The sequence below is a fragment of the Pungitius pungitius genome, chromosome 12 (genome assembly GCF_949316345.1).
Source record: "Pungitius pungitius chromosome 12, fPunPun2.1, whole genome shotgun sequence".
Classification (NCBI taxonomy): Eukaryota; Metazoa; Chordata; class Actinopteri; order Perciformes; family Gasterosteidae; genus Pungitius; species Pungitius pungitius.
Window position 1 is genome coordinate 5687644 of NC_084911.1, and position 10957 is coordinate 5698600.

The 10957-nt window shown below is 43.6% G+C and overlaps 1 protein-coding gene across 1 annotated transcript; it reads left to right on the forward strand.

The window, feature by feature from the left end:
• The first annotated feature begins 547 nt into the window (after positions 1 to 547).
• On the forward strand, positions 548 to 10744 carry limd2 (LIM domain containing 2). The gene is made up of 4 exons (XM_037476361.2): positions 548 to 753; positions 7503 to 7547; positions 7734 to 7870; positions 7968 to 10744. Exons 1-4 carry the CDS (start codon positions 751 to 753, stop codon positions 8113 to 8115), a joined length of 333 nt encoding a protein of 110 aa, XP_037332258.2. The 5' UTR covers positions 548 to 750; the 3' UTR covers positions 8116 to 10744.
• Positions 10745 to 10957: the final 213 nt, after the last annotated feature.

The window sequence follows — 10957 nt, forward strand, 5'->3', positions numbered from 1 at the left end:
TTACTCTGCACGGCTTAAATGGGTTAATTTATGCAGTTAAATCATTTCGATATTTTTGTGGCCTTCTATTTTGTGACTATGACCACTGGGGGGCAGAATTTCATTTCCTTAACTGAAATCGCTGTCATTCTTCAATTTAGATGTGTGTATCTTGGTAGCTTATACAAAATATAATTTGTATTCACACTTAATTACCTTATTGTAATGCACACTAACTACAGCGAAGCAGTGATAAAAAAAAGTTGTATTGCATTGGTAAATTACATTATACAAAAGGACATTTGGTTTTATATGTAAGCTACGTGTGAATTGTGTGCTTTTAAGTGTATTTTTGTGCCAACACTTTTGAATAACTTACACTGCTAAGTCATACTACTATTTCTAAATTGTGGTAAGGCGACTTGTTGTATTGTAAATGCACGGAAGCTGGAAAAAATGTACAAAAAGAACACTCGATAGTGACGTCCTTGTCCCGCGATTAGTAGTCATTAGTCCGACGGGCCCTGAACGCGTCGTGAGCAGATGAGAACCAATAGCACGCGACATCCTGCCGGAGGAAACAAAAAAAAAAAAACGTTCCGTTGAAAAGCGAGACGTGAAGCGGAGTGTAACGGCACAAACTCACCGGCGTCGGGGCCAGCGTCTACAACAAAAGCCTCGCACAAAGCTGAATGAGAGCGCAAACATCCACCTCCAGCCTCTGAGTTTACAGACTTTATCGGCCCAGCGTGTCGCAGACCAGAAGCACAGATGGTGAGTGTGTGTGTGTGTGTTTTTTTTGTCTTCTAATCGGCTGTTAGTGTCTGCAGCCTCCCCTCCCTCCGCTGCTCTCCTCTCCGCTCCTTTTTGTGTGAGATGGGATGAGGTGAGCTGATGATGTCCGTCCCCCCGCTAACGGGCTGAGCTAACCGTTTAACCGTTGTTCCCATCCGCCGTGATCTGATTTGTGATCCCGTGATGGTGATATTATTAAAAGCAGCAAGAGAAAAAGGAATAAAGCCGCCCGCCGTCGTGTTCCTCCGAAAGCGATCAGGGCTCCGCTTGTTTTTAACGTCTATTAGTTAGCTAGCGTGCTGGCTAATTAACATTAAAAAGGCGATTTAAACTCACTTAATCACACGTATGACACAACGTACCCCATCGTATGTGGTTAATAATATGAATAAGCGTTCATTCATTTGATTGCTTATTGGCCGAATGGTCCATTGATCTGGGTTTTCCTATTATGTTCCGTGATTTTAGGTTTTTGTTTTTGTTCGATCAGCAGTCCAAGTTCCAATCCAAAGCTGATTAGGATGTTGTTGTTGTTGTTGTGAACACAAGTTGGAACAGGCCTTCGTGGGTTCAGCCTCCCCAGTGTGGCACGGAGGTCCGTGGTACAGCAAGTGCAGACAGTGAATCAGCCCGAAAAAAAAGGGATTTAACACAACAGAGCACCAACAAGATAAAGCGCATAGGTGTTTGTTTTAATCCATTTGCTATGGATTAAGTAGGGGTTGGGAAGTGTACAGCACCTCTTTGATGATTACATGTTTCCCCCTAAATCAATGTTGCTAAGAAATTAGTACCCTGGTTTTGAGAATCCTTTTTTATGATTATATTTCATATTAACAGAGAACACAGGGTTATTCCTGTTACCCTGTAGTTACATGATCATAGCAGTACTGAATTTTCTGATGTCTCTCTCAGCCACTCCTCTTTGTTCGGACCGATCGGAGACCTGAACGTGGTCTTCACATGCCAAGGATCCTCCAGCTTGCATGTGCAGGTTTTCTCTAAATGTATTCACATTCAATCCCAGGGTAAGGCGACGATATACTCCAAAAAATAATTCCAACACTGGACAAAATGTCCATGGCTGCGTATGAACTCACCAGCAGATGTGGATCATCTGATTAATAGCAAATAGATTAGATGGATCCAGTTAGTGGATTGAACCTGGATTGTGTAAATAACATAACAATTAAAAAAAAAAACGGTGCTTCACTCTTTGATACTAATCGGGTTGCTCGTGTTTGTGTAGTTGAGTAGTTTACAAACTGCTCTGTGGTCTGGTAAAAAACCACTTTATATCCATTCCAGGGCACCACATTGACAACCGGTCTGTCATTATGGCCCTAGCATATGGCGACAAGGCTTAAGTAAGTACTGTGTGTGGTCATCCTCATTTCCTGCCACTGTCAGTGGGCTGCCCGACTGTAATTCTAGTCTGACTTGACGGCAAAGATTGACACGCTGCTCCGCTGCCTGATTTGCGTCAGTATTCTGGCGGATTTAAACGGCTGCTGTTGCAATTTGATTTGTCTGTCTGGAATAAAACCCACAAAAAAACTCAACAAATCACGCAGATTTAGACAAAGCACGTTGTACAAAGCTGCAGTCGGGACTACAAATGTTTTTTGTTTGCCCAAATGCTCTTTTGTCAAACAATAGCAATTAGGGCACACGCAAACCTGATTTGGTGGGCATGTCACAAGGGGCCAGATGCCGTTTTTCCTGCTGTCAAGTGAGCACAACGTTGTTAAATGGGTCGCCGGCAGGGCGAGGCGTTAGAGCTGGGGCCTAAAACGGTCAGATGAACAGTTTTGAACTAGCCTGTCCCGTTCTGTTCCTTTCCCAAGTCACTGTAGGTAAAGGGATAAATATGGAAGTGATGAATATAGTTCTGTGTTTCCCCTAGGTTTCCAACTCTGGCGGAGGGAGGGTGGGGGGGGTAGACTGGCGAAAGGTTCGACCGTCAGGGGGGGTGGTAGTCTGTCCGCAGGTGTCAGACTACCACAGGACCTCGGGCCAGATCGCTTCCAAAGACTCGACGTGTAGCGTTTCTCGCGGTACCATCCGTCAGCGGGGGCTCATTTGGAAGTCTGCAGAGCTCTCAGGGGGAACCGACTCGCTGCAACTTAAACGATCCGGGTTTGATCTTTACTAATTGAACCGCTTAAGGGGACTCATTCGGTGGGAAGAAGGTCTAAAACGTTCCTTCCCTCGCTTTTAATGCTCAGTTCAACAACCTCTCCGATCACTTCATTGTGTCATGTAAATTTTCTGGGATACCTCAGCAAATATTTGCATGTACATTATAATTTTCTTTTTGATGTTTTCATGGATTCTAGTCCTGCAGGGAAATTTGGTTGCGAAATGCTCCCCCCTCTCGCGGAGTGCAAGACAACATCTGATCAGAAGAAGCACTCTGGGCTGTTTGTGTCTTCAGCGACGTGCAGAAGGCCGCAGCATCGCGGCGTCAAGTCAACACAGGCTCCACGTCCTCAACACATTCTTTCACCGGTTTGATTCTTTAAGACGTATATATAGACCAGCTGCTTGCAGCATACCAGCACCAACCATTTGTTTTTATGCAACACTGCAGGTTCAACAACATGTGTTATTTTGGGATAAAAAATTAGATTCAATACATTTCTTTTCTCTTTGGTAATAGACTGACTTTATTATTAGTGTAATTATAATAATGGCTTTATAGCTTTGTATTGGGTAGACCGAGTGATGAGTTCTTTCTTATTAAGAAAAGCAGAACTGAATGTTCTCAGAATTTCTGAAGACGAGAAACAAGTGAAAAAGAAAGAAAAAATTATATATTTGCAACAACAAAACTCTTTTTGCAACAACAAAACTCTTTTTCTGCCTTTTTTCATGGTCTTAGTAATCTGGACTCCAATGATTAGTTGATCAAACAATACGTTGGTCAACAGAAAGGCAATCAGCTATTGTTCTGATAATAAATGAATAAAAGTAATTCTTCAAGTACGACAGTGGTGAATCAACTTCATCTAATGTGGGGATTTGGCTGCTTCTACTCTGTTTTCTGAATGTATCTGAACTGTTGACTGGTCATTTGAAGACGTCATCTGACATTTACTTGACAGACATATTAGGTGTTTGGTGAACAAATAATTAGGAAAGTCATTGCATATTGATAGAAGCGATAGTTCCTCCCACCTTCCATAAGTTTTAAGCACTTTGCGTACTATAGCAACACAAACACATCTTAAGGCATATCATTTAAAAGACTTAATCTTGACCTTTCAGTTTCGCAGACAGGAAGTGAAAAAGTGTCTGTCTGCTGTCAGCTGTCTTGGGAAACATGCAGACGTTCAATGTCCCGCGCCTTTCAGCGGACAAAAATGTCCCGTCACTTTATCGTTGCAAACAGGAAGCTCAAAAAAGGAAGTGAACTAGTGGCCAATCAGACAAAGCGATTACTCTGCAGACCGCCGTCTGCACTTTGAAAGGATGTCTGATGCTACTTCCATCGGTTCTCCAGCCAGTAGAGCGTCAAAACCCTCAGCTAGTACTCTCCATCGCAGAAAAGCTTTTTATCCACTACCAATCTTCTCCCCAGTCATCTTTTCCACACAACTGGCTCCTTCCCTTCATGTTCAGAGTAACTGATGGGAAGCTGCTGACAAGGAGTCAAGGAGAGCCTATAAATCTAACTTGCCAAAGCTGTTTTTAGTTGTTGGAACAGTGCCCTGGTCTGCAGATCCAGACAGTGCTATATATATATATATATATATATATATATATATATATAATATTTACCTATATATATGAATTCTGCCATAGATATTACACCTGTGTTTTAAAGTAGAAGTTTCCTCACATTTGTTCTGTTTCTTTTTTTCCCCCTTCTCTGATGCCCCAAACGATGATTACGGTGCTAAAAATAAGGGATGAGAGAGAGTGGGAGCCGCGTTTTGGATCGATGACATAAAACATTTGTTAACATAGCGCCTGCCTGACCTTTTACGGGCCCGTTGCAGTGAATCGTGCGTCACAGCGTCGGATTCAGAGATGGTCGGGTGTGAAGCTGGGAAGATTTGTCTTATTGTCTCGAGTCCATCTGCAGAGATGGAACAGAGAGTGGAGTAACTTATTCCCATATGAACTCTTTATGGACTTGTTGACCTTTTACCCTCGGAACAGTTATATGTTGTTGTTGTTGTAGCTGCGATTTACGTCGGCACTCAGCTGTTGCTGACAGTGAGATTTAGTCAAGACGTGTCTGGTTTGGAGTTTTTGATGCCTGTTTGACTCTCATGACATAAAAGGACTTGCATGCATTATTTTGAGCTTACTTTCTAAACTATGCCGTCAGATCCTCTCTCTTTGGCATCTCTTCCGGATGTTAGAATAAAACAAACCATTGACCCCCCCCCCCCGTCATGTGGGTGGTCCGTGGTCTCAGGGGCCAGTGGGATCCGCGAACAGTCATGCTTTGAATGTTTTACATCAAAGGTTAAACACGAACCCGTCCTCTGGTGCTCAGCTGCCGCTCCTCCAGAGTCAAATGAGAAGATTGATACCGATAACACGTCTGTATGTAAAATGTGTAGTTTGAACTCGGCACAAAAACTGGAGCCGGCGAAAGAAACTAACGTCTCTGTGCTTTAATCAAGTCACCGATTTACACTGGGCCATATAAACTGTCGTCTTCAATAAAAGGCCGGCTCGGGAGAAGGCCGTAGGGGCAGCAGTAGGGTGGCAGGAAGTGGGGAAACTCAAGCGAAGGGATTTGTACTGTACACCAAGGGTTCAACTTTGGTGGCGAGAAAAGGTTTCACCACTTGTGTGAAAGTGTTCTTTGTTTCATAAAGACACAACCCTCCAGCTGGCTCTGGCTTCTCGCAACTGGCATGTCAAATTGCTTCACAGCTAAAACAGTGTTTGGCCTAGCAGGTCCACCAAACTGCACAACAAAGCCCTCTCTATTTACGTTTACATTGAGCACCTTGTTCTGCCGAGGCCCTTCATTTCCAACCCCGCCACGTATTTGGTTATCCCTTTGTCAGCCAGGAGGACTCCAGGCCCAGTTTGTAGAGTCCAACGCCTCTGAACAGAGATCATAAATCTCTCGTAGTTTTTTTCAGCTCGGGCCTCCGTAGAGGACAAGTGGCCGTTAGCCACAGTCTTTCAGTGGGATGAAGTCGGACGAGGACTTTAGCTGCCGCCTTCCCCCTTTGGGACGCTGCAAGACGGAGGAAGCCAGGAGTGTCACATCGACTTCCTGCCACACTCGAGCTGATTGGTGGCGATTGAGACTCATGCACATATAAGGTAAAAGAAGAAAAGATGGCACAAGCGAGTCTCAATTGGTCCAGGAAGCCTGCGTTTGGAATGCATGCCACCCCCCCCCCCCCTTACATGGTCACAACTCTCTTCTGCGTTTTTTTTATCGCCAATTTTCTTTTTAAATACCGTTACTTGGCTGTCAGTCGGATCAAACTTCCTTATTTGGCTGCATTCAGTCTGTGAATTCTAATGTACAAAAGCCTATATGGGACTAACTCGTGCAGCACAAACTTCCCCCTACAAATGTTTCACAAACATTTTAAACATTCACTGAACAGTGTTAGACAACGTCGAGAAGATCTAAAGCGTGACGTGTTTCAGCCCTGCTGCGGCTACAGGAAGTGACCTTGCGTGCGGTCTGTTAGATAAGCAGCGAAGTGAGAGCCGCCTGCTAGCTCAGCCTCGACACATCTACTATCATTGCTTAAAGCCATTAACGCCATTCCCACAAGTTTTTCTTCTCTTTTGTTTTAGTTGTGCGTGAAATTAAAAGGGTTAAAAATAAAATCCATCCATAAAACTTGAGACAAAATGCATTTGTTTTTTTCGGTCATTATGAATTAGAACTTAGATTTTCAAGGTATTTAATTAGCTAAACTAGCCAAAATAGACCTTTTAGCAATACCATATATTCTTATTACAGATGGTCTGATTACATTTACGTTTTGTTTAAAAGTTCATTTTCAGGAGGAAGTTGGATGCAGATGCACCATGCTGACCTCTCCAGACCCCCCCCCCCCCTCCTCACACACCTCCACCACTTCCTCCAGCCAAACGGCCTTACATAACAAGGCTTTAGCAAAGTCTGCACTGGACTCCCCCCCCCCCCTCCTTTTCCCCCCTCGTTTAACAGTGGCGATCCATGTGTCCTGGGTGGCTCCTGAGAACATGCAATGTGCAGGTCAATGTGGTGAAAGGTGTTAAACGGTGGCCACATGATAAACGAGTAAACCTGCGGTTTGCGGTGCGTAAAGCAATGCCTGGTGGCATTTATGGATCTCAGAGTCACAAGGAGGAAGGCTGGCAGTTGCGTCGTCTCTGACAATTTGCAAGAGACTTGATGTGAAATGTCGTTGCTAAAGGTTTCTTCTCTGGACGTCGGCTCGGCTCACATGACCAGACAGAAGGCACCTGATCCTCTCCCAGGGGTGCAAAGAGACAGATGGAGCAAATAGAAAGAGGGAGGAGGGGAGGGGAGGGGGTGCCGGGTGCCAAACAGAGATGAGCTTGACAGTACAACACGGTGGTAAAGGTAATAAGAGGCCAGGGGAAAACGCTGCCTTCCACCCTGGGGGGTCAGTGGCTTGTAACCTGATCGGACTCTACTGTGATTCCGCCTTTTCATTCACGCTGTCCCCGTTCTCAGAATAAAAGGAGTCTTTACACACTTTACACTCGATACATTTGTCTTCCAGGACACCAGGAACACCAGCGAAGAGAAACCCGTCCAGCGATCTAAGGTAAACGCACGCCTCACCCCCTCGCTCATGGTGCTCCGTTGTTCTTCTCTGTGCTCGTGAGTCGTCCCCCCCCACACTTCACATCCGTCGGCCTTTTGACCTCAAGCAAAAACACATAAGACGTCTTTCCTGCGTTCCTGTGTGTCTTTTGTGCCCAGCAATGAACCTGTACATTCATGTGCTCAGTCCTTCAGCTTCAAGACCCAAAAGGAGGTGTGTTCCTCATGTGAGAAAACGGTCTACCCGATGGAGAGATTGGTCGCCAACAACTTGGTCTTCCACTCATCGTGCTTCTGCTGCAAGCACTGCAACGCCAAACTGAGGTGACCATATGCCTTGTTTCCCTGCGCGTTAACTTGACTTTCTGCTTTTGGTTTGCATATAACGGGTTCCTTCCTGCTCTCTCTTCCTCCCACGCAGCCTTGGCACCTTTGCAGCTCTTCAGGGTGAATTTTACTGCAAACCCCACTTTCAGCAGCTGTTCAAAAGCAAAGGCAACTACGACGAGGGCTTCGGTCGCAAGCAGCACAAAGAGCTCTGGTCCTCCAAGGAGACTGAAAATATATAATGAAGACAGCCTAGTCATGTCTGTGTCCCATCCCGGCCATGCCTCTTTCTTTTCCTCCTCCTAACACCTCCAATACATCACGATGAACGCATGCCTCACATTCTGAGGCACTGTTTTAATTTCCCACGCGCTCGCTCGCTATTTAAACGCCATCAGAACAGAAACGTTCTCAAACAGCATGGGGATGGCTGGCCAGTCATGGTCCATACCACAAAAAAAATGTATTTTGTGGATATATTTTGGGTTCCTGTGTTTGGAATTTGTAGTTGATTGTGACCAAAAGCATTCTCCGCTATGGAGAGTATAATAATAATAATAATAATAATAAGTCACTGCTTTTCATTATTTTTTACTAATTTACACCCTTTTTATTAATTAAACCGTATGCTCAGGCAAACATATCCGAGGGGTTCACAGAGCATCCATGTTTGGCAGTAGAGCATACACTCAGGTCGATTTTCACCCAAGGATATACCAGATACTATTGCATAGTTTCACTCACTTTAACAAAACAGTAATCATATGTTGTTTTAGTCCTCAGTATTGTGACTTTGCTGTCAGACCGTTGTGTTGGTTTGTTAGGTTTCATACACTTGAGGAACAAACAGGGTACGGAGTACTGTAAAAAAAAAAAACGGCACACATCAGCAACAGCCCACCTCTTCTGATTTTATTTTTGTCTTCAAGTTTTATTTTTCCTTTATTGTCCTCTTCATCCCACGGTTTGTTCTCATTTTACTGTGAGTTTTATCCTTGCATGTTAGGATGACTGGGTCTTATTAGCCTTATCTTATGACTGTATTGATCTTTTTGTGTTGTGAATGATTTGTTTCATTACTGCATTTAAAATCACGTTTTAAAGGTTTTTAGAAGCACTTGAGTTTGGGTTTGATGTCTCGGGCATAAGATGAGCCTCTGAGCTTTTTCATTGATGGTTGAAATTTTAAAGAAATTCTCAGATTGTGTTTTGTATACTATCCGTACGTAGAGCTGTATTCTGTGATTAGTGAACATTCCCCACCGTACTGTACTCTAGTGTTGCACATATGACCACACATGATCACCGGACGGGATGAACACAGGGAAACCGAGGCCTTGTTTGGAGGAGCTGATGGCTTCATCGATTACCACAGTTGCATTTCTGTGTAACAAATGAGGTCGATGATGGACGCAGCTCGAGCCTTGCACGTAACCACACGATTTTCCTCCTTCGTCATTCCACGCTTCGGCAGTTGTTGGCGTCTTGTGGTGATTTTTTTCCCTGCTGTATTTGAGAGTGTCCGTGTAGCTGGACCCATTTTAATCACAGTGTCTTGAAAATCCATTGTTGGTTAACCACCCTCCTCTCCCAGTCCCTTCCATTTTGCGTGGACAGGTTTCTTTTATAAGTTCATGCCTTCCTGTTGTTATCTCCTGTCTTATTAGCTAAATACATCTTAGCAACTGGACCTATTTCTTGATAATGAATTTGCATTAGGTGGTTGACAGAGGGTTTGTCACTAGTGTCCCCGATGTGCTCCTGCATGCTGCATGCAAAACCCGGTGCAGAGCATCCCCTGCTGGGGTGTGAAAGTAGTGTTTAGTGTGAGAAGAAGAAAAGCCCCTGAACTCCACATAGCCTTTATTCAAAGTGTTTTTTATAGTAGTCCTCAGTCCACAGTGCAGCTACTGCAGTCAAGACACTTTTTTTTTCTCCAACATCTAAGAAATTAACCTAATTTCCACATCTACATTTCGTTCAATTTAAAGAATGAGTCTAAAGCCATTCAAATATCTTGTTTTAGAAAATGTCTGAATACCACTGAGACTTGACTGACACTTGAATGACACAAAGTACTTTTTGTGACTGAAGGTTTACTGTGAATTGAAGCATGCTGAGCAGAAGAGAAAGCTACACTTGAACGGATGGATTTGGAGAAGCCTTAGAAATATATAGGTTACTTTTTTCTTTTTCCTTTTGAGTGCACAGATCTTAACAAAGAAATCCCCTGATAATGTCTTCTCAAAACAGCTTAGTTTAGAGCCCCAATTTTTAATATAGGATTACTTACATGTTTCATATCTAACCACCTTTTATCCACAGAAAATAATCTGAGAGGCATTGTATATTTTCCTTTTTTGAAACGTTCAAATCATCCCCCGGATCGTTTGCTGCGGTACAACTACAGAATCTGTGAATTGAAACTTCCGAGTGTAACTGAGCAGACGCGGTACACTTGATGCTGGTGCCAAGAGGCTCAGGTGAATGATTGCGATGTAATGTTGTAAATGTTAAACCTGCGAGTCATTTCATTTTTGTGCTTCTCTTGATGTGGACTTACTTTTCAATGCTGTTGTCAGACACATGTTAAATGTACGCATCTTTGAACATGTATTCTGTACAGACTTGACCAGTGGATTGAGGTGGCCTTACAGCAAAGGACGCTTGGACTGTGTTTGCAGTCGCTCTCCTCTATTCTCCCTTCTCTCTGTTGCTTAGTTGTGGTATGGAAGTGTAACATTATAAAATGTAAAGCCCCCCCCCTCCTTTTTACGCCTATGTAAACAATCATTTTGTGCATTTTCTTTCTTCTTCTTTTTTTTTACATGCTTTTGGAGAAAAAAAAATAAAATGCTGGTGTTGATTTAAGGCAGTGGTTTCAATGTGTTTATTGATGTTCAAATAGCTGAATCTTCCCTTGACATTATGACTGATCCTTGCCTGCTTAAAATACTATCCGTTTGCATTTTTGTGGCCTAGACCATGTGCACACAAACCAACATGCAAGTAACAGCGTCTTCCTCGGAGCCAGCGACAGACTGCTTCACCCATTACTTGGAGATACTTGTGTATTTTCCTTTC

What these genes read in the sequence shown, in the direction of transcription:
- limd2 (XM_037476361.2), top strand. An exon ending in AACCCGTCCAGCGATCTAAG is followed by an intron (nt 7,548 to 7,733) that starts GTAAACGCACGC and finishes TCATGTGCTCAG; the next exon opens with TCCTTCAGCTTCAAGACCCA. An exon ending in CACTGCAACGCCAAACTGAG is followed by an intron (nt 7,871 to 7,967) that starts GTGACCATATGC and finishes CCTCCCACGCAG; the next exon opens with CCTTGGCACCTTTGCAGCTC.